This window comes from Balaenoptera musculus, chromosome 6, assembly GCF_009873245.2.
Source record: "Balaenoptera musculus isolate JJ_BM4_2016_0621 chromosome 6, mBalMus1.pri.v3, whole genome shotgun sequence".
NCBI lineage: Eukaryota > Metazoa > Chordata > Mammalia > Artiodactyla > Balaenopteridae > Balaenoptera > Balaenoptera musculus.
This window is the reverse complement of record NC_045790.1, coordinates 105,832,132-105,856,816: the sequence shown is the minus strand read 5'-3', so window position 1 is coordinate 105,856,816 and position 24,685 is coordinate 105,832,132. Positions and strand designations below refer to the sequence as shown.

Genomic DNA, 24,685 nt, shown 5'->3' with positions numbered 1-24,685 from the left:
TGAGGAAATGGCAAGTACACACAACGCATTTCTGCTGCATACCGAAATAGAATAGTTTTTTTTAAGGAAAAGTGCTTGTGCAATTATGTTGTGAGCTGAACTGGCTGCTTTTTTCATGGAACACAATTTTTACTTGAAAGAACAATTGACAAACCATATTCAGACTTGGGTATTTGGCAGATCATGTTTTGGAAAATGAACAGTGAGCCTGTTAGGCCAGGGAAAACTGACAGTGTTTGTTGATGGTGAATAAAATTTGAACTTTCAAGTGACAATTAGAATTTTGGAAAACTTGCACCTACCACTTTGAGCTTGACAGCTTCCCAATACTTAAAGCCTTTTCTGATGAGCCCAGTGGTGATATTATTGATAAATGTGATTTTTTTGATATTACATAAGGAAATGTGTCAACATTTTGAAGATCATATTTCAGTGAAGGAGAATGTTCCATATTATCCTTTGTATGATGTTACAAAATTCTGAATGGGGAAAAGATGTGTTCAAAACGCCAGATAGACCAATGGATTTTAATGTAACAGAGTACACAAAGTTCATTGATATGGTTTTAGATTTCACATTGAACTAACCTCTTTAAGAAACCACCACTTACTGAGTTTTGGTGTATTATCAAAGGAAAATACCCACAATTATTTTAATTAGGAAATACTTCTTTTCCAATTATAAATCTATGTGAGGCCAGATTTTCCGCATATACTTCAACCAAAACAGTATATCACAGCATACTGAATGCAGAAGCATATAGGAGAATCTAGCTGCCAGAATTAAACTAGATATTAAAGAGATCAGCAAAAATATAAAACAGTGCCACACTTCTCATCAATCTTGTTGTTTGTTGGAAATTATAGTTATTTTTCATAAAAGTAGGTTATTTATATTAACATGTAATGTGTTGTTACTTTTAAATGAATTAATAGATATTTTAAAAAATTTCATACTGTGGTAAACAGCAATAGATATAACCCATGTAAACATTAGCTCTTGGGGTCCTCAATAATTTTTAAGTGTGTAAAAGGGCTCCTAAGACCGCTCAGACCAAAGTAATGGGAGAACCTCTTTTTTCTAAACGGACCGACTTAATGTATAAGAAAATGGTGACTTTACTAAATACTGTTATTAGAACTTAGTTATTTTGGGTTTTTTCTTTCTTTTTAAAAACTCTGTAAAGGGGCTATGGAGAAAGAAAATGAAAATAAGTTCATATCATTTTAAGTTTTCTTTACTGGAGACTAAATGAAGTTCACGTCACTGAGTTCTCTGATAAGGCTTTTGTTACCTGCTACATGAAACCTGTTGCTTAACTTAATTATTTGTGTTAGAAATTTTCCAGTAGAACCTGTTTCCTCACCAAGGGTGGATTTATAATTGGAAATAAATCTGACAACACAAAAATACTTTATTACTTGATAAGAATCATTGCTATAAAAATTAAATATTTATGAGATAAAAATCCTATCTTGCTTTTTAAAACTTCCATCAAGAATAGTTGTGATAAACCATAATGGAAAAGAATATTAAAAAAAAGAATGTATATATGGATGTATAACTGAATCACTTAGCTATACCGCAGAAATTAACACAACATTGTAAATCAACTATACTTCAATTAAAAAAAATAAGTAAAAGAACCCAAAATTATGAACATAAAAGAAAAGAATAGTTTGCTTGTTTGCTTTCAGTAGACATGTTTGGCTTCTAAAGTTGTGATTTTGGCAAAGTCAATTTGTAGATTGGTTTTCCTTTAACCTGGTTTGCACTGAGAGAGGTGGTAATAAAGTCTGTATAGGAGAAGTATCTCCTCTTCTGGTGTTAAGAATACCCTTTCCTAGTGTGAGTAACATTTTAGTGTAAGTCAATTACTGTGTTGTTAAAGGGTTAGGGATTTACTCCTTAGGGTAGTTGCTAGGTAGAATTCATTCTGTAGTGAGCTTGCTGGCAGAAGAAATGTCACAGAACAATGTGAGTAACAGTAAGGAGTAACTGGATCAGAACTTAAGATGAAGATTGGTGGATGATGAACGATCGGTGTGATATTTGGGCTACCTTCCTGAGAGCTCTCTAGTTATCTTGATGTTCTTGGAGTTTCACGTAATGTACCTTTCAAAGCATTTTTGTGTTCTCTGGGCGGGGTGGGGGGGCAGCTTAGTAATGAGAAGATGCCTTTCCTTTTTCATTTTAATGCTTGGATATTATTTCAAGTGTCAGATGAGTTAAATCGTGCTAATTACTAAGCTTAATAACTGAGGCAGATTTGTTTTTTTTCTTCCATATTTTTGCTGTACTCTCGAAATCTAACCTGTTAGGAGGCTTCTCTCTAGCCTTACAGCCCTTCCTCCAAAATGCCTTTTTAGCAGGATAATAAACCACCTGGGGGAAACCCCCCACTGATATCTATTCAGAGGACTTTGTTTTTTGGAAGCCGCAGTAGTAGTCTCAGCAAAGGAGGAAGGATTTTGGTTAGATAGTGTGAGAGGGAAAGAGCAGGGACTCTGGAGTGTGGCAGAACAAAGATCACAACTATGTGACTTTGTCACTTGACTTCTCTGAACTTTAGTGTTCTCATTGAATAATAATAGCAGCTAACATTTATATAGTTGTTATTATATAATATTCTAAGCACCTTACATATATTAACTCACTTTATTCTCATAACCCTATGAGGTAGGTGTTCTATTATCATCTCCATTTTACAGATGTGAAAACTGAAGCCCACAGAGGTTAAGCCCTAGATTTTACAGTTAGTAACACCATTAATCATTTGTTTCCTAGGTTTAATCTCTCCTTCCACTCCCCTTCTCCCCACATACTATAATGTTTCTGAAATTGAGGGTAGGGTTATTAGGATTCCTGACAAAGTCTGTAGAGTGCCAAGCATGGTGTCTGCCTCACATCAGACACTTGTGAATCCAGGCCATTTATAGTTGTTGAGGAGGCCCAGAACTCAACTCCCGATAGATTAGAGAGTCACAGAGATCCACCCTTAGAGTTGCAAGTGACTTTTTTCTTTCTCTCATGTTAGCTTTAATAAGCCGACCAGAAAACAACTGAGCAGAAAATAATTTTGCAGAATCAGAGATAATCCTTGGGTGCTAAGGAAAGAAGGGGTTTTGAGTCATTCAAGGCAGGGATACCATATCTTGTATCTGTAGCGTCAGCACTGAAAACACAAGGAATTGGTGTTTCATGAATGTTGAATGAATGGACGAATGAAAGAACGGTCAGGTCAGGAATCTTGAGTCTTTTGCTTTAATCAGAGCCCTTTGAGTCTGAGTTCTTTGCTGGTAGTCTGAGAAAGTCTGCAAAATATAAGGGAAGGGAATGTGCTTTTCAGTCACTTGAGAAAATTGGGGCCAGTATGTAAGTCAAGCCGTGTGTTGAAGCTAAATCCAAGGTTTGACAGGCCCTCCTGGAACCAGAATATAGCTACATTTCTGTTTGGAAATGTAGCTCTCATTATACCTAAAGTGACCAGATACACCAGATTAAGATGTGATGGCCAATAAACCCCTGGCTGTTTGCTTGACTATGTTGGGGAATGTGGTTTAGGAAAAAGATGGCCTTTGTCCCCTATACCTTTTTTATTTCTGCCACACAAAAGCTGGCTAAGGGCTTCCCTGGTGGCGCAGTGGTTAAGAATCCACCTGCCAATGCAGGGGACACAGGTTCGAGCCCTGGTCCGGGAAGATCCCACATGCCACGGAACAACTAAGCCCGTGCGCCACAACTACTGAGCCTGCGCTCTAGAGCCCGCGAGCCACGACTACTGAAGCCCGTGTGCCACAACTACTGAAGCCAGCGTGCCTAGAGCCTGTGCTCTGCAACAAGAGAAGCCACCACAATGAGAAGCCTGCGCCCCGCAACAAAGAGTAGCCCCCGCTCACTGCAACTAGAGAAAGCCTGCGTGCAGCAGCGAAGACCCAATGCAGCCAAAATTTAATGAATAAATAAATAAATTTATTTAAAAAAAAACGGGCTATATGAAAAAGAGGAGGACCAATCTAAGGTTGATATGACCCTTTGAAAATGGAAATATAAGAACCAGTTGTCTAAAGCTTGTAAAATATAGATAGTGATTTCCTAGCAAGGAGATGGTGAGACTGATGTGGCAGTGGGGGTTAATAGATTATGGTAGCAATGTAGTTTGAGCAGGAAAGGACTTGCGAGAGGAGGCCAACCACATTATTTGAGGAGGTATGAGGCTCAGGAAATAGTTGATGCGCCTAGGTTTTGCCTGGGTTCTCATTCTAGCTCTCTTATAAAGGCATGTCTCTGTGAGTCCACGTATAAAATGAAGGAGCTAAATTAGATAATCCCTGAAGGAATTTTCCAGCTTTATGATGAAATGAATTGGGTAAAACAGGAAGTTGCAATTTAGGAAAGCTCTGCCTAAAGCAAATAACTATGGTACTCACAGCCCAGATTCATTGGGATGATTTTGATTTCAGATACTGTTCAATGATCCCTCAAAGAATATTTATATTCCTTAATGCTTACCATACATTGTTTCCCTGTTTAAATTTTAGAATACCTGGCTGCTTTAAAGTCTGTAGGATCACATAATTTACATGTAAATTCTGTTCTCGGGGTCTGCCGCATAGAAATGTTTGCAGTTAAAGTTATGACATTATGATAATTTGTAATGTAAACTCGAAATTCAATGTAGAGTTTTCATTTGTTTTTTTCTTTTTAACATGATCACTTTTCTTCTCATTTATAGCCCCGCCCCCTCAGTGCCACACTTTTCTTTTGTAAGTACATTTTCATTCATTGAGTCAAACCCATAGTTCATTTCAGAGTTTTCTCTCATTCCTTGTAAAGGAATTTTTATCTGCAAAAATCATTCAGCATTGAGAAGAGTCCTATCTTCTTAAGATCAGATGCTCTGAGTTTGAGAACTTGGATTCATTAAGGAAAATTGCAAAACCTCCTTAAATGCTGTTGGTCTGGAAAAAGGGAACCCAGCAGGAAAGGGGCGGCAGTGTATGGGGGAGGGGTAGAGGGGGGTTAGCAAGGGAGCTGCAGTTGAAATATTCATCAATCATTTTACTGGCACCAGGAAACCAATCAGCCTTTTAGGGGAGAGAACTTAATCAATCACCTAATGTGGGAAATTACAATTGCTTTCCCACAAAAAAATATTCCCTTACTTGCTGACAGATTAAATCTGAAAGATAGTTGGGCTGGCTGGAATTCAGAGCTAACTGCTGGCGAGCAGTTACTGAAAGTACTACTGTGATGAAAAAATGCATTTAACATTTGAAGATAAAATGTACTATCTGCCATGAGCCTTTTAAAAATATTTCAAAGTAAGTTTGCTTTTCATATAGTGTGCCCATTAATAAAAAAACAATTACTGAGCATCTATGGGTAATATGAAGTGTGTGAAATACTGTAAATTTATTCTCCAAAGCTAGTTTCAAGAGCATAGATAGGGCTCCTGGCTGAAGGATACCCAGTGTTTCCAGTGCCGTGTTTGGAAAGCAAGTTTAGAGCGTTGTCTAAGGGACGCTTCCTGGGGAACACAGTTGGAAGTGCTTGCATACAAGCAGGAGGGATTTAGCTGTATCTTGTATTTAGATTTTAAATGGTGTGATCTCTGAGTTCTGTGCTTGAATTGCCTGTGGCCCTTAGGTTCCTTAGGTGTGAGCTGTTTAGGAATCTAATGATTTTAAAATTAGAAATGTATAATCACTGTAGAAAATATGGAAACTGAAGGGAAAATTACCTATAATCTTGTCTTCAAGCAAATTTTATTAGCATTTTCTTATGTTTTCTTCTAGACTTTCTTCAAATCCTAGTTTTTTTGCGTATTGTTGTGATCATACAGTATATACCATTATGTTTTATGCTTTTTGTTTAATTTTAAGCCTTTTTCTCATGTTATAAACTTTACTGATTCAACATTAACTTACTTAAAACTTTTAATAGCTATATGACAGCCCACTGTTTTTCACTGTTGGACATTAAGATAGTTTTTGGTTTCTCACTGGTATAACAGTACTGCTCAGACTATCTTGTGCTTTCTTTTATTTTGGCTTATTTTTGGGGGGATAAATGTTTAGAAGTATGGATCTACCTCGGTGTACCATCACCAACAACCAGTTTAATTTACACTAAGATATCTTGTATACTAACGTCTAGGACTTATTACTATTTTTTTAATAAATGCCTCATGCTTGAGATAGAATTGAGACACTGGTAGGCTGTTTCCTCTGTTCTCATGTTATGGAGGGATATGTGAAGTCATTCCCAATGCCTTTTGTCTTCTGAAATCTTTTAGATTTCTGGCACCAGGCCCCCTATGCACATTGCCTTCCACCCCCCGCCCCAGTATCTCCAGCCTGGTCAGAGCAGTGCTTAAGGACCCTTCTGAGGCTGCCTTCTTTCTCTTATAGATCATGGGTGAATGGGTCACAAAGACACTCTGGAGCCTTCTCTGGTTGCCTCTAAAAATTTCAGGAGGATGGATTGGGGGGTGGGGGGTGTGTGTCTCTCTGTCTTCAAATACAACTATATCAACTTCCTCAAAGTCTTGAATATGTCCTAAAACTTAAAACTGAATTTGATTGGAAATTAAGTACATGGAGAGAGAAGTTAAACTTACATTCCTTTAGATATCTGCATAATCTGCATGGCTTCCTCAGTGGCTGAAACACTGACTCTGCACAGGGTTTGATAGTGAAAAACCTAAATAAGTTTTATGCTAATTTGAAGGGTATTCATAATTTTTAACAGGGCTGGTTTCAGAATGGAAACAAATATTTTCAGAGTCTGGCTATCTACAAATTTTGAATTAAATCATAAATCATACTTGCTGAAATTAAGATTTAAGAGTCTTCTAGTAATTTTAAAAGTTGAGGTTGATTGAGAGTAAGCACAAATGTTTGAAGATCATTTGCTCTGCTTCTTTGTGTTCACCACTGGTGGTAAGAGAGTTTGCAATTTGCCAAGACACAGTTTTTATAAGGCTCTTTAATAAGAAAGTGAATAAGCCAGCTGCTCTTTCCCTGGACTATACCAATTGCAGACCTCCTCAAATCCTGGTTAGTAATTAAAAGCCTTGAGATGACCTTGAATCTAACTGAACCACAAAAGCTGTCTTGAGTTAAATTTATAGTCCTTGTTGTTTTCACAGGAGGTTAGGAAGAATCATATTCTGTTTGCTAAAACATTAAGGGTAGCCTTGGGTGTACGTTGAAGATAGAAATAATTAATAAGAGGCACTTTTAAAGTGCAGAAGAGAAGCCTGGAATGGACAAAAAAAAATTAGCTGTGTCATTTCTTCGTTGAGCATTTGAAATATGTATTTGAAGAGGTTTAAGGTAGGGTGATGTTTTTCAAAGTGTCAGTTTGCTTAAAAGATCTTTCTTTTCCCCATCTTAACATAAAGAGATTTTTGAACCCAGTGTTCAAAATCAGAATAAATGTTTAATGCTTTTTAAAAGTAACAGTTTAATTCATTCTTAAAATATTTTACAGGAGTGGGAACTTTGTTAGTAAAAGTTCCTGATTATACTGAGGCAAAAATGCTTTATATTTGGGCTGTATCATGAGATCTATGAGTAGAGAATTTTTCTGCTTACCAAAAAGAGCAAAATATATTTTCAGTTGTTTAGAGAGCCTTGAACTACTATCTTATTGATAGGAGGAAAGTTGAAAATGTTGCTACAAGAAAAGTCAAGTTTTATGTGTCAGTAGGTGAGATAAGACATTTCTCCTAGCATCATAAATGTGATAAATCCCTGAAGACCCCAGTAGTAAGGCAAACAGTTTGAGCAAGCACTAATGTCTTATATAGATTGTGTAGACTTTAGGATTATTTTAGTTTTTACATTTACTTAATGAGGCTAGCCTACACTTTGACCAAAATAATTGATCATAAAATTATATACCTGTGTGTGTGTGTGTGTGTGTATGTGTATGTACACACACATCAGGGATTGTCAGTGTGGGATCCCTAAAGATGGTAGTACGGGTTCTCAAGCAATTTCAGTTGTGCAAAATTTGATCTGAAATCATATGAGTAATAAGGTTGTCCAGCCTAAATAAAGTAATAATGTCTCTACAATCTTGACTTTTGCCTTGAAAGTATTCTAGTTTAGTCTGGCAGCAGCAGTGCCACTCAACCTCTGAACAGCAGATACAAATTTTTGCAGAAGAGGGTAGAATAAATAGTTATTGTAGTATGGTAGACAAACTGCATTGGTATGGGTGGCAATTTAAAATTATTTCAGAGAACTATTATTATGATGTAGTGATTAATTAGGTGTGTTAGGGCATGAGCTCTAGTTGGACCTGGGTTTAAAGCCTGTCTCTCCTACTTTCTTGATTTGTTTGGAGGGCAGTGGTGCTGAAAGGATGTAGAATCACCACACAAGTTACTGGAGAATGAATTGATGTAGTGTGTGAAGAACCTGGAGTGTAGCTGTGTTACTGTACGAAGGTTATTTAACATTTCTCAATTTCCTTATCTGTAAGTAATGTTAATATACCTACTTCATGGGTAAGCAAGCCAGTTCACCGAAATCCAAGTCATTGAAACTAGTTTGCCGTATATCCACTTTACCCAATATTCAATTCAACAAAAATCAATTTGCTGAATCTAATTTGTAGAACTTACAGAATTTGTTGTCAGTTTCCTTCTTCTAAATTGCTACCCTGTCATTTTTTACCCTTTTCTTTTCTCCCTTTTCCTGTACCCCATCTCTTCCCCCATTACCTGCAGCCCAGAGCAGACTGTATTTTTCCACCAGCAGAGGTCCCCTCTCTGCCCTGGCTCTTTCCAGCTGCAGGAGCAGCAGAGAGCTGGGATAGAGACAAACTGAACATTCTTGAAAATGCTGCTGTACTAACTGTTGATCTTAATTTGGCAGAAATCTTTTTTTAAAAAATAAATTTATTTATTTAATTTATTTTTGGCTGCACTGGGTTTTCGTTGCTGTGCGCGGGCTTTCTCTAGTTGCGGTGAGTGGGGGCTACTCTTCCTTGTGGTGCACGTGCTTCTCATTGTGGTGACTTCTCCTGTTTGCAGAGCACGGGCTCTAGGCGCGCGGGCCTCAGTAGTCGTGGCATGAGGGCTCAGTAGTTGTGGCTTGCGGGCTCTAGAGCGCAGGCTCAGTAGTTGTGGTGCACAGGCTTAACTGCTCTGCGGCATGTGGGATCTTCCCGGACCAGGGCTTGAACCCGTGTCCCCTGCATTGGCAGGCACATTCTTAACCACTGCGCTACCAGGGAAGTCCCCATGAATTGATTTTCCTGTCTATTATATTGTACTTTTTCTGTGCTAGGTTATATCTTTGAACATTTACTGTGGATTCTTGATAAATCATCTTGTGAAACCTATTCCTAATAGTTTTCTAATCCTAGAGGCCAGACTGGTGTAGTGTATGGCAGGCCAAACTTGGTATAATTGATACTTCAATAAAATTTTTCTAATACTTGGCATAAGCTAAGCTATATGATTCACTGTTCTTTGACACTTTGAACCCAGGGTTTCAACCCAGAGCTTATCCCAGGGTAAGATTTGTCAGCATGCCCTGGTATGAAGTAATGGAGACTTTAGAACAAGGGTTTGAAATTTTATTATCTAGCTCATATGCTCTATTTAGAATTTTACCACTTTAAATTCTAAATCATAAACAAAAACCTAATGTCTCTCTTGATTAGAGCATGAAGTATTTGTGTTCTTCCTGTTGAAAGGAAAAAAATTTGTCCCAAACCAATTTCTTAGCTGAATTGTGATTTAGCAACTCTATTCATGTGCATAATTAGTATAATTAGTACTTAGTTTGTGATCATTATCTTTCTCTAAAAATCTTGTAGTTAAGCATTTGTCTTGTTTCTTAAATTGAAATTTATTGTGTTCTTACCGTGTACTAATTATGTGTAGCAGTCTTATAAGGAGAGTTACATTATTACTGTCATTTTGCAGATGAGAAAACTGAGAGCAGTTATGTGACTTGGCCTGGTAAATGGGAGAGATGGGATTCAAATATAGGCTGTTTGACTCTAGGCCTCACACTCTTGGAATCTCAGCACCATATTCTGATAGAGGAGGATCCTAAGGGTCATTTGTACCTTAAGGAGTCTAGTATTTAGAAGACATTGCTTTAATGGCAGATGCAAAAATTAAAACCACACTTCAGAGTTAATGCCGCCTCCATTTTTAGGCATGGGGACAGGTGTGCCCCTTGAAAATTGCTTGTTTAAATTCTTAACTTTTTTTTTTAACTGGCCATTTAAAAATTTATTTTATTTTATTTTATTTTTATTTACTTATTTATTTTTGGTTGCATTGGGTCTTCATTGCTGCGTGTGGACTTTCTCTAGTTGCGTCGAGCGGGGTCTACTCTTTGTTGCGGTGCACGTGCTTCTCATTGCGGTGGCTTCTCTTGTTGCGGAGCGCGGGCTCTAGGCACGCAGACTCAGTAGTTGTAGCTCACGGGCTCTAGAGTGCAGGCTCAGTAGTTGTGGCGCACGGGCTTAGTTGCTCCACGGCACGCGGGATCTTCCCGGACCAGGGCTCGAACCCGGGTCCCCTGCATTGGCAGGTGGATTCTTAACCCCTGCGCCACCAGGGAAGTCCCTGACCATTTTTTTTTTAAAGATACCTTTTTGTGTTTCCAAGGAAAAGAATGAAGTCGAAACCAATTAGTGGTGTTGGAGAAGGATGCTGTTGTGGGATTTAGGGCATGTCCTTGCAAACAGGGAGGCAGTGCTGGCCCTGGGCATGTGACACAGAAGTAGGTCTCTGTGTGGAATGGGAGGGAATTGTAATACTTAATGGCTTTTAGGAAATAAAGCAAAATAACATTAGGCTACTTAATACTATGTGGAACAAGTTAAAAAACGAATATCGTGAACTGAAAACACGAAGACTGTAATATGGTAGTGACTGTAAGCAACCAGTATGTCTACACAACTTCAATTTCCAGGTCAGCTTGTATTTCAGTCTGCCTTGTTGACCTTATGAGTACACTCTTCTCATCTTGACATCATTAGTTAATATTCTAAAAATATCGTCACTTTGACTTATTCAGGAATGTGAAGCATATGCAGAAACAGGATTGCTAAAGTCAGATGAGAAGTGCTGTATACCAAGTAATGGTTCCCCACTCTGGAAGCCTGACATTTTTGGTATTTCACTTAGTTTTGAGATACATATTGGGAAGTAAGAATGCTACATTATGTTTGTGCTAATGCTAATGCATGATAATGTTAGAAGATGAACTTTACCCCTAAGCTGACAGACCTTATAACAGGTATCAAAAATTAAAAGGATGCATGTATTATACAAGTAGAGTATGATTTTAGTTGGGCAGGGTAGACTAGTATCTGTAGCTCTTAAACGCCCCAGTCATTTATTTCATTGGTCTGGTGATCTGAGATCTGAATGGTTGACCCAGAGGTCAGTTTTCACATGAATGCTGTAGCTTCATCAAGAAGCCAACATCTCAATAATAGCACTGAGTGATGACTTAATAAAAGGTCCTATTCTCTGTGTGTGCACAGAGTGGAACAGTTTCTCTAGAGCTGCTGCAAAGTGGTTTATGTTTTTTAATCAAGAAGTCTGGGCTTCCCTGATGGCGCAGTGGTTGGGAGTCCACCTGCCAATGCAGGGGACACGGGTTCGGGCCCTGGTCCGGGAGGATCCCACGTGCCGCAGAGCGGCTGGGCCCATGCGCCGCAGCTGCTGAGCCTGCGCTCTGGAGCCTGCGAGCCATGGCTGCTGAGCCCGCGTGCCGCAACTGCTGAGGCCCGCGCGCCCGGGGCCCATGCTGCGCAACGGGAGAGGCCACCGCAATGAGAAGTCCGCGTGCCACGGTGAAGAGTGGCCCCTGCTCGCTGCGGCTGGAGGGGGCTTGTGCGCAGCAACGAAGACCCAGAGCAGCCAAAAATAAATAAATAAAAAAAAAAAAAAAAAAAAGAAGTCTGTTTCACAAGTATACTTATATTTGTGGCTTGGAGGGTGAAGATCAGAATGACTTTCCCAACTATGATAATAATGGCTAACTCCATTTTCTCATCTTACAAGATGGCAGTGGAAAAGCTGAGAAGCCAGATACTAAAGAGAAAAAATGTGAAGCGAAGAAGGCTGATGTGTAGAGAACAAATGTATGGATACCAAGGGGGAAAGGGGTGGGGTGGGAGGAATTGGGAGACTGGGATTGACACATATACATTATTGATACTATGTATAAATTAGACAACTGATGGGAACATACTGTATAGCTCAGGGAACTCTACCTAATGCACTGTGGTAACCTAAATGGGAGGGAAGTCCAAAAGGGAGGGGATATCTATGTGTGTATGGCTGTTTCATTTTGTTGTACAGTGTTGTACACAACATTGTAAAGCAACCATACTCCGATAAAAATTAAAAGGAAAAAAAAAAAAGGCTGATGCTGGTGGCAAGGTTAAAAAGGTTAAGAAGGGGAAGCCCCACTGCAGCTGAAACCCTGTCTTGGTCAGAGGAATTGGCCAGTATTCCTGATTGGTTATGTATTCCAGAAAGGCCTTGTACAAGATGAAGTATTCAGTAGCTAAATCCAAGGTTGAAAAGAAAAAGAAGGTGATGGTCCTTGCTACTGTCACAAAACCAGTTGGTGGTGACAAGAATGGTGGTACCCGAGTGGTTAACTTCGCAAAGTGCCTAGGTATTATCCTACTGAAAATGTGCCTGGAAAGCTGTTAAGTCATGGCAAAAAACCCTTCAGTAAGCATGTGAGAAAACTGCGTGCTGACATCACTCCTGGGACCATTCTGATCTGCTTCACTGGGCGCCACGGAGGCAAGAGGGTCATCTTTCTGAAGCAGCTGAGCAGTGGCTTGCTACTTGTGGCTGGGCCTCTGTCCCTCAATCGAGTTCTCCGCAGAACACCAGAAATTTGTCATTGCCACCTCCATCAAAATTGATATCAGTGGTGTGACAAATCCTAGAACATCTTACTGATGTTTACTTCAAGAAGAAGAAGCTGTGTAAGCCCAGGCACCAGGAAGGTGAGATCTTCGACCCACAGAGAGAAATATGAGATTACAGAGCAGCGCAAGGTTGATCAGAAAGCTGTGGACTCACAAATTCTATGAAGAAACAAAGCTGTTCCTCAGCTCCAGGGCTACCTCCACTCTGTGTTTGCTCTTACAAATGGAATTTATCCTCACAAAACAGTGTTCTAAACTTCTTACAAAGAACCTAATTGAATAACTGGTCCATCTAAAAAAAATAATAATAATAATGGCTAACCTTTACTAAACCAGGTACTCTCTTGAGTGCTTTAAATTTTTTTAATTTCATTTAATCCTCTCCGCAGCCCTGTGACATGTATGTACTATTATTGTTGCCATTTTTAGATTGGGAAAATGCCAAAGCCTTTAGGACCATGATTATCATTTAAAGCAGAGAGATATTACAGATGTTACTCCCTTTACACAATTTCTTCCTTCTGTAAAATGGGGGCTAGACTGGGATGGAAGAGATTAGGGATGATTTATAAGGTTTCTTCTAGTTAAAAAAAAAAAAAAATCTAAGAATCTTGGCAACCTCTTAAGGGTTCCTCAAGTGTTAACGTTATGTCCTCTGTATCCCCTAGTATACACAACTGCCAACTTTTGAAAAATTCATAGACTTTAGACCTGAAAAAATACTAAGAAAATTGGCCAGACTTTCTCCTTTTACTGAAGAGAAAATGGAGCACAGAGGGAGTAGATCCCTCAGCATTACACAAATGGCTTATTAGTACCAGAGTAAGGCTAGTGTTCAGGTGTCTTGCCTCCCTAGTGTATCACTTTATTGATGTCTCAACATTAGGAAATTGCTTTAACATCAGAGTTGGTATAGACGTTTTAATCTCTGTATAAAGAGTTAAGAGTTTGGAAATAGGAATTGATGTTTTACCCTTTTCAAACTTCATGATGAGTCAAGGAAAAGAAGGTTCTAAAAAGTAGCTTTTCAAATGTTGGACTTGCTTATTTCTATGATTTTTTTTTTTTTTTTTTGGCGGTGCCATGTGGCCCGTGGGATCTCAGTTCCCCGACCAGGGATCAGACCCGGGCCCTTGGCAGTGAAAGCTCGGAGTCTTAACCACTGGACTGCCAGGGAATTCCCTGTTTCTATGATTTAAGGCCTTCCATGCCATGCTAAACATGTTGAAAATGGGGAGCCAGCCAACAGGCACATGAGAAGATGCTCAACATCGCTAATCATCAGGGAAATGCAAATCAAAACTACAATGAAGCATCATCTCACACCTGTCAGGATGGCTGTCATCAAAAAGAACACAAATAACAAATGTTGGTAAAGATGTGGAGAAAAGGGAATCCTTGTACACTCTTGGTGGGAGTGTAAACTGGTGTAGCCACTGTGGAAAACAGTATGGAGGTTTCTCAAAAAACTAAAAATAGAACTACCATATATGACCCAGCAGTTTGACTCCTGGCTATATATCCAAAAAAACCAGAAACACTAATTCGAAAATATACATACACCACAATGTTCATGGCAGCATTATTTACAATTGCCAAGATATGGAAGCGACCTAAGTGTCTGTCAACAGATGAATGGATAAAGATGATGTGGTAATATACATACAGTGGAATACTACTCAGCCGTTAGAAAGAATGAAATTTTGCTGTTTGCAGCAACATGGATGGACTTGGAGGTTATTATGCTAATTGAAATAAGTCAGACAGAGGAAGACAAATACAAAGTGTTGTATGATATCACTTATATGTGGACTGTAAAAAAATAGAACAGACTAGTGAATATAACAAAGAAGCAGACTCACATATAGAGAACAAACTAGTGGTTACCAGTGGGGAGAGGGATTGTAAGAATCTAGGGGTAGCCAGCTTTATTCATCTTTGTATCCCTTTTAACTTAGCATAGTGCTCTATATTGAAAATGCTAGGTAAATATTTATTGAGTTTAATTTTAGAACGTAGGAAAGTGTAGCATATAAGAAGCAGCAGGAGTTTTTCACCCTTAATCCTGTTTGTGGAGTGTCTTTTGCATTTATGTGGTGCTATAAACATATGTTGGTTTTTGCTCTTCTATCTTGACTCCAGTTCGAATAGTTTAAAAAAATTTCTTTTGGGGTTATTTCATAGATATGATTAACTAGCAACTAGCTTTGCTTCATATTTAAAAGATTCTGGGGTGGAAGTTTAAAGATGTTGTATCTTTTTGTTGCCACACAATGGATTTCTGAAGCTGAGACATGAGAGATGGTGCTGAGCTTTAGCATTAATGGTTAACTAGTATGTCAGAAAGATTAGTGCCCAGAATTATGTTTCTAATAAGAAGTAATTTAAAAGTCACTTAGAGAATGTCTGGGAGGTTTTTTTTTTTTCCTTCAGTTGAACTGGTCAATTTTAGAGTTAAGGCGAATCATTTTGTTCTTAGGCTTTTTCTTTTTTATTGAAGTAAAGTTGATTTACAATGTTGTGTTAATTACTGCTGTACAGCAAAGTGATTCAGTTATACATATATATACATTCTTTTTAAAAATATTTTTCATTGTTCTTAGGATTTTTAAAATGTGCATGTTTCTGTTTATAAAAACAATATATTTTCAATCAGAAAAATAGAATGGAGGAAAAAAAAAATCATCCTCAACAGATGGTTCTGAAATGACCTCGAAAGCTCTGTGACCACAGTCAAACAAACTCCTTTGTCTGTAAGACTCTTCTTCAGTTAGTCTTTGAAATGACGACGAGCAAAAAAGTCTTCACTCTTCCTACTTTTGCTGGGAGTAACATTTTTCTAAAAGAACCTAGTTCTTGTTTAATTACAGTATTGCATTTATTCATTCATGTAAAGTTTTATACTTCGGTTTGATCTGGTTAGTGAAGTTACTCTGGCTGCTTCTGATTATCTTGGATTATTCAAGAGGAGGTTTATAATGGACTCATCTAAGGTGTGGTGTTTTTTTCTTGGACTCTGAAGCCCTGCTTTTGTGGGAATGTCAGGGTTTGTTTTTTGAAGTAACGTCAAGTTCCCAGCTAGCTGTTGAAAAGCATGTACCACCTTGCAAAGGTGGGGTTTTATTAGCCCAACTACTCTGAATAGAAGTTCTCTTGTTTTGACTTTTGTGGCTCTTTCCATGTAACAGAATACAATAATCTGTTTAAACCTATAAGATGGAGAAAGGAAGAATTCGTGTAAAGCATCAAGCCAATGCCAGGCCTATAATAAAGATTCAATAAATGGCAGCTGAGAGATTATTTTATACATTTTATTGTATGTGTGCATTTTGAAATTTCTTTAACCTCCAAGCTGAATGGAGAATTATCAACAATCTCTTTTGTTACTACAGAGATCCAGGAATTGTAAATGAAGAATGTCAGAGGCTCATCAGTACATGCAGTTTTCTGAGAAATGCCTGTACTATATTTCCATAGAAACACTAATGACCTCTGACTCATCAAACCGAATTGCCTTCCTAAACTGTTTTCACCTTCTGATTCTCTAGCCACAGCCTTGAAGCTTTGTACTGCTTTTATTTTTTAAAATATCTTAAAATTGAAATGTCATAATCTTGAGCTGGCTTTTCTGCCTTCAGTATGGTTTCAAGGCTGCAGTTACAAAGCTAGAAGGCTGAAAAACTGAATGAAAGGTGATGTAGGTTGATCAGATGGAACTTATTAATGTTTCCATAGAAATGTAGACACTTCTTGTAAGCACCATTTAAGCTGAGCAAATATGTGGGCACAATAGATTATATAATTGAGAATTCTTGGCTTCTCCTCCCCCCACTCTTTTTTTCTGCCCCTAAGATTTCATGTTAAAAAAATGACATTAGGGAAAGGGCTTTGTTTTTGTTGCAGTTTTTAAAATGTGACCTTGACATTTGTAGGTGGAGAAAGGGAAATATGACTTGAAGTTCTGCCAGCCAGCTTTTGCTGTGCAGACTTGTGGTGCTGTCTCTGTATTCAAAAGCATTTTCTGTTATTCCTGAAGTATAGTTTATCAGGTTGCCTGTGAGAAACAAAAGCTAATGGCCCAAGTGGCATCCCACTCACGGGATAGAAAGGAAAGAGGCAGATGTGAATTTAATGCTCAGCCAATCTAAAGAAAAGTGTTTCTGTACTTGCTTGGGTCTGGGGCTAAATTGCAGGCTGCAAACTGGACTGTAAGGCAGGCCATGGTTTGGCTAGCTAATGTTTGTTACCAAAAAAAAAAGGAAAAAAGCTACGTTCCTTTTCAGCCGCTACCTAGGCCATTCTTTGTACCAAAAGCAGTATAGGAGATGGAGTTGGGAGGGGCCCTGAAAAATGGGAGGAGTTCCTAGAATTTCAGGATCTGTGGATGGTTTGCCATGTATATCTTGGCTACCCTCTCAGAGCGCTTTCCTCCCATCCTTTTAACCCTTATGCTTTTAGTTACCGGGTTGAAATTTTAGAACCACTGTATTGAAGTTAGTCAGAGTTGGGCTGGTATTGACACACTTCCTAGGTGTATCCATGTATTTCCTTTCCTCAGTGACTATTGCCTATAGAATAAAAGCCAAAAACTCCCCATGTATGGCAGTTAAAACCCTTTATGATATGGCCCTGGCTGGGGCTCCAGTCAAATCACATTACCAGGTAACATTGTTCACTTTCTCAGTTCATGCCTTTTACATGTGGCTTCCTCTGCATGTTTCTCAAATAGCCCTGTTTGTCTGGTGAATGCTTATCCCTTGCACATGCCCCTGGCCCCATGGTTGCTGCTCTGTTCTCACTAATATTGATAGCGGCTCTTAAGCGCTTTCCACTGCCCTAAGTGTATCATTTCATTAAATCCTCACAGCAATCTACAGATGAGGAAATTGGCTCAGATAGGTGAAGTCACTTCCTAAGTTAACACAGTAGTAAGTGATGGTGCCAGTACTCAAACCTATTATGATAGCAAAAGATATGCTCTTACTACTCTGCAGTGCTTCCCAGTTTCACCTTGTCCATCTGTCCCAATCTGTCCATCATTCACTCCCTACCATTAATTTTTTTAATGTTATTGTCTATTTCACTAGCTTTTTTTTTTTTTTTTTTTTTTTTTGGCCGCACCACACGGCATGTGGGATCTTAGTTCCCCAACCAGGTATTGAACCTGTGCCCCCTGCAGTGGAAGCGTGGAGTCTTAACCACTGGACCACCAGGGAAGTTCCTTCGCTATCTTTGTTTCATTTGGCTTTAATCTTTTTTTATTGTAGTATAATATATATAACATAAAATTTACCATTTTAAGTGTACAGTTCAGTGGCATTAAGTACATTCATATTGTTGTGCTCTATAGTTAATTTTTATTCTGTACCCCTCTGGACTATTCATTCTCTGACAGTAGGGTCATTCTTACTGATATTTGTATCTTCCAGGCCTAGGAGCTGCTACAGTGTGGGCAGGTACTTAATAACATTTGAGGGAGTAAGTGACTATATTTGCTAGGCTGATGGAATTACTTTCTGATAACAACTGATAAACTTATGAATTGGTCAGTAAATAACACTAGCGTAAGCATTTCCATATTTCATTTACTTTAAAGCTGCAACAGAGTCCAAAAGGTGGCATAATACATTTAGAAGAGGGAAGACTTTTTTTCTAGTCTTATGTTTTCCATTATAATAGCCACTGGCCTTACGTGGCTACTTTAATTAATCAAAATTAAATTAAGTTAAAAATTCAGTTGCTCAGTCACACTAGTCACATTCCAAGTGCTTAATAGCCACATGTGGCTAGTGGCTATCATTTTGGATAATGAAGAGAGAGAACATTTCCATCATTGTAGGAATTTCAATTGGACATTGTTGGTCTAGACTTCAAAGGCAGAGAATACTGAAACTGTTATTTTCCCTTAGAACTTGATATTTTGGCAAGAACTTAATTGTGGTAGCATGTGGTTTAGTACCATTGCTTTTTGGAGAAAGAAGTAGTTCCTCAACATTTACTGAGCAACCTTTCCTGGGATCCTGGGACGTGCCTCAGCCTTGAGGCAGGGGATAGTTAGGGCTGAGACCAGATCTGACTGAAAGAAGGACACCGAGTTTCATTGGGAACCTAATCATGATCAGGGGCACAAAGCAGATGGGAAACTGACACAGATGACCTGAGCTGTTGGTCCAGAAAGTACCAGTGAATGACTCTTGTGTATCAGTACAAATCCTGGGTAAAGATTTTTAGCATTTTTCTTAGGGAGTATGGAAAACAAAATTCTCTAAAACCTGAATTCACGGTCAGTAGCCCTGGTGGTGATTTGGTGTGGGAAGCAGAGGGAATTGGGATCACAGAGTAGGGAACCTAATAAGGCAGAATAGTTTCAAAATCCTTCTAGATCCCTAACTTCCTTCTGGAAGCTCTGCTTCACTTCATATCTCACATTTTAAAGTACATGAAACTTGAATTGCAGTTGACTAGGTAAAATAATGTTATATCTCATATTGAATTAAAACATTTAAACTAATGTTAATATGTGATTTCTGTTTTGGGGAAAGATGAGATGTTTGATTAAAATTATAGAATTTTGCCTTTTAAGGGCCTCACCTTAATTTTGCCTTGTGGGCTTCAAAGTGGATTGGCAGAATCCTGACCAGGATCCAAGTCTCTGTTGCACCATGCTGCCTTCCTACAGTCAAATTGAATGAAATTAAAACATTCCTAGAGTAATATTTAACTTGCTTTTGTAAAAAACACATTATAGATTACAATTAGCTAGTGTTTTAGGCTTGAATTTGTTAAGTGGCATTACCCATAAGCTTTTGTTCACATTTGGAAAAAAATTGTATACTCAAAGTTTATTTAAGATCCTATTGTGGTAAATGTATAAGTTTATAGCCAAAAATAGTAAATAAAGAAAAAAAATCAATATTTTCAAAATCTATTACTGTAGCCAATCACAGATTAAGGAGTCACTGATCTTTTTGTTTTTGCCAAATTCTTTCCTATTGGAGAAAAGCTTGTCAACTGGATCTTCCTTTGTATTAAAGAAAATTCCTAGACTGAGAGCCGTTTATTGATCTCTTGCCATAAAGTAGGTTATTTATGTATATTCACCAAATCTCACAACAGTTGAACCAGATGGTTATTTTTATCCCCATTTCAGGAAGTAGCTATAGGGTAGTTAATTAAACAAAAATAGTGGCAGATACGAGATTTGAATCCAACTCTAACTCAGACCCATGTCCTTTTCACTGTGCATCTGTCTTCTAAGTTAAACCGTGGTAACAATATATATAAGCTTTGCACTAAATTTCAAATTGCTTGTGAGCATGCTAATTTAGTGGTATATCTATCATTTTAGGAACCAAGCTGTGTCTCTTGTCTCTCCCTTTTTAAAGCAATTTAAGTCACCAGCCAAAGACTCTGGATTTCTCAGAACATTTCCTAATCTGTTTAATATGTTGTATTTTGTGAGGCAGAAGGTTTTGGTGTTATATTTGTGTATTTATGTGCCTTAGGAGTCTGCTTTTTACCAAACAATTCTGATATCCTTTGCCTCTGTGTTGAATTGAACACACATTGGGGTTACTTCTAGCAGTAGTTTGGATTCTTCTAGCTAGGAATCATTTTGCTAGCTAGATCTGGTTGCTGAGAATCTGGGTGAGACTGAGAACGGTAGCCAAATCTAGCCATTCCATTGACTTGTCAGGAGGTAGGATTAACATTGTTCTCCATATCTCCTCAGGCCTCCTGCATTAGTGATGATCTGTAAAGCCAGAGACAACATTATTAGCCAGTGGTCTCAGGGCTGGATGGAGGAACTGTAGACATAGTTACTGAATTCCATAATCAGGGATCTTTGTGACCACTGGAGGAATTTGTTTTAAGGAAAATATGAAGAGTTCTTCTTTCCTTGGGGCGTAGCGTACTACATCTGGAATTATTGCATCAAGCAATTTATAGGCTCAAAATATAAAAAAAGGTTCAAGAATCACAGCAAGTAATTAAACTACATTAGTGATGTTAGGGGGTTCCATTCCAGGTCTTTGAGGATGGTGTCATGAATGAGTCAATAGTTAACCCTCCTATAATCTCCTCTTTGGTACCACAGATACAGCACTAGATTGGGTGGACCCTTGGGGTTAGTTACTTAGTAGTAGCTCACATATGTTGAGCTTTGACTTTGTCAAGTACTGTGTAAGGTCTTTACAAGCACTATCTCATTTAATCCTTTTAACAGACCTGTAAGGTAAGTGCTGTTGTTAATCCCAGTTTATAGCAGGGTTAGGGTCGATCCTACTTGGGTCATATCAACTGAAAGTGTAAAAGGGATAAGTCTCCAAAGTAAAATCAGAATGCCATTAACCAGAAGGGGGGAGTGGTTGCTAGGCAGATAAAAGCAATAGATGTCCACTTTAACTATTTTTCATAGTATTTCTTTTTTTTTAGTCACCCTCTCTTTATTTGTGTTTGATCTAGTTACTTTGAGTTCCGAATGTTGTTTTCAGAAAATGTGTTAGGCTTTGTCTTTTCTTGAGACTTCTAGTACAGCTCTTTCATTTAATGTCCAGAATCTGAGGTCCAGAATAGGGAGTGACTTGCCTAAAGTCATATGACTAAACTAAAAGTGGCTTGAACTATAACTTTCCCATTATACTATTCTGCCTTCCCATGTTTTTTGTCCTGTTTTTGAGTCAATTTATGTTAAGTGAATGCTTATTCTCAGTTTCATTTCTGGCAGGCTGTTCAATATTGGAACCATGTGTAATGAGTGATTTCCTCATTGCCTGGCATCTCTCCACAGCTTTTCTGATCCCCATGTGTTTAGGTAGAGAGGGTTTAAAGTTGCTCTGAGGTGAGCCTTTTTAGGCACCTCATCCACTTTAGCAGCTTCCAAACTCTGGTTTTCCAGATCAGATTTCCTCATTCAGACATTCCACACACTTTTCAGGCTAGACTTAGATTTTCTGATCCTGTGACTTCCTTCCCCTAGACTGTGATCTAGAGGCAGGGTTGTGTTTTCTGTTTGGTTCATCCTGCATTTGAGCACCTTATGTAATGTATCGGCAGCTGTTTTGGGCGTAGAAGCAGCTCTGCAGATGGATATGGCACTGTCCCTACCCTTGAAGAGCTCACTGTCTAGTGCAGGAGGCAGTTATTTAAGTTGTGAATGCAGGAGAGGCCTCTTCTGTTTTCCACGTTTCATAGTTGTCATATTTGAGCTGGGTCTTGAAGGATGATGAATAGTTCTTTACCAAGAAGGACTGTGGCTTGTTTGGTGAATGCCCAGGATTGCAAGGACTTTAAAAGTGGTGTTTAAACAGTCTACTTGCTGTTTGAATTCTTCTTCTCCACATGACGCTCAGTTGCTCTTTTGGCTTCTGGTTGCCTGGCTCTGATGACAGAAAATGTTCTTATATCCCTCTAGTCCTAGTTTTGCTCCATTGTTTTTGAATTTACCATTGAGATACTACAGTTGATATTTATTGAACATCTGCTTTGTACTAGGCTTGTGAGACATAATGGGGATACAGCTGTGAACAAGACAGGCCAGGTCCCTTCCCCTGGGATGGTGGAACACTGTTAGTGGAACAGTCTAATAGTGTCATCAGACATTGAGCCAGTAATTCCTTGTTTATGAGTGCACAAAGCATTATAGATAATTATAACAGGGGGCTTTGACCTTGTGTATGACACAAGGATAAGGGAGGCAAGAAAAAGCTTTTCTGAGGATGAGTAGAAGGCAAACTGGAGAGAATAAGCAGTCATTCCAGGAAAATAGAACTTTCATCACCTATGTATAGAACACCTACTGGGTGTTTGCCACTCACTGTGCTTGATTTTTCTCTTCAGTGTGATAGTTACACACCAATCAGAAAGATGTAGCTCAGATTTTTTGGGCCTGAAATGTGCTTTGAGAGGTATTTATTCCAACTTGAATAGCATATTTATTAATGGAAGAATTGCTCCTATTTGTGTGTATAGGTAAAATTCTTCAGCAACTGTGAAAATTTTAAGCAAAATTATCCTGTTTGATATTTTATAAGTTCATATTTTGTATATTTTGCTTTCTTTTGGAAAATAATTCATTGATAACATAGTAGAACATGACGAGTATTAAGTACGTTTTAATTTTATTACGAACTTTTTACAGCTAACTTTGGCATGCTTACTCATAATTACTTGTGCTGTTGTTTATTGAGCTCCTCTGTGCCAGGGACTGTGCTAAATAAGCATTTTATATCAGTGTCTCACTTAATCCTCATTACTACTCCATGATAAGTGCTGTTACTATCTCCATTTTTTTATATAAAGATGATGAAATGGAGGCTCAAAGAAGGATGTACAGTAGCTAAATGTTACAGAGCTAGGATTCATATCCAGATTTGACATCTGAGTCTGGATTTTTTTTCCCCCTATATGATACTTGATTTTTCGTATTTGGAGGCACCTTGGAGTAATTCATGAATTGTAATCTTTTTTTCCTGTTGTTTTCTCTTTAGGTTTTTGTCAGGACGAATTGGCAGAGCTTGACCCAAGCACTAGTAAGTTCTGAATGTTCCCCAGTGTTCATGTGTAAGAAAAGTGTATGTGTGTGTACTTTGAAATGTATAACTTAAGATGTCATTTATAGACCTATTGACAGATTTTATTTCACTTTAATTTATGATTATGGGGAGGGTATTCTCTCTTTTCTAGTTATGTTTTCTTGTTCTTCTCCTAATGTTATTTGGTGGCCAGAGTCTAGCCATTTAATAGAAAATTCTTCGCTGAAAATTTCTATTTAATACTAGTTTCTTGTTCTCCATCATCCCATGAAACCACCACCAACAAAAATTGTGCTTTCATTTATGCACACATACAACCATATACCCACAACCACTTTTTAAAATTTTTACATAATTTTGATATAATTTCTTTCAAAGAAGGATTATGTAAAGGTTTAGATATTTATAGTTGATAACCTTCATACCACAGTTTAATTTCTAAAGCATCCTTCATCTGCATTCTTAAGTTTAAGGTATGAGAATGACCATTTCAAAAAAGTCTAATTAAATGATGCTTTTCAGGACTATATAAGTCTTGATCATAGATAATCATCTGTGTTTATAGTGCTCTCATAATGTGGCATACACCATTCTGGGATATGGAGAATATTCAGTGTATACATACCTTATTTTGCTATAATACCAGAAGGTCGAATGATATTTTAGATTGAGACTCCATGAGATGATTTAGAGTTATTTTTTCTAGTTCTTGTACTTGTTAGGGTCATGGGGCTGGTTATTGGTCACCATTCTGCTGTTGAGGTAAACGATAAAGTTCACCTTCTCACCATCCTGACTAATATCAGCTGTGGACCTTCTCATATTTTCCTCACACACCTTAATAGTATAAACATTCATGTTTGTTCGACTAACTTATTAATTGCAAGACAAAATAAGTCTCATAATGCTTATAAAACACCAGGGAAATAGATTTGTCTTTCTACAAGTCATAAAGTTCAGAATCAGCTTTGTAGGTAATATAGGCTCAGTTTACCCCACTTTCCTACCTGACATCCCATTACCTGTGAGTGAACACACTATTTTCACTGTCTTTCTCTTATGAATAGCCGTCATTTAGGAGGAGCAAAAGGTAAATTCTCGAGTCATGGTCCTCTCTTAGAAGCATTTTTGAACACTAGGAAGGATATTGACATGCTCTGTGATCTTTCAGATAGAACTACACATAAAACAAGCCAGGTAATTGAGAACTC

At 38.2% G+C, this 24,685-nt stretch overlaps 1 protein-coding gene across 3 annotated transcripts in view; it reads left to right on the top strand.

Moving 5' to 3' along the window:
• NR6A1 (nuclear receptor subfamily 6 group A member 1) overlaps positions 1-24,685 on the top strand; it is a 211,771-nt gene that overhangs the window by 7,865 nt on the left and 179,221 nt on the right. For all 3 annotated transcript variants that reach the window (XM_036854798.1, XM_036854799.1, XM_036854801.1), the window contains exon 2: positions 23,430-23,471. In XM_036854798.1, the coding sequence (XP_036710693.1) occupies positions 23,430-23,471 (42 nt within the window). The remainder of the gene's footprint in view (positions 1-23,429; positions 23,472-24,685) is intronic.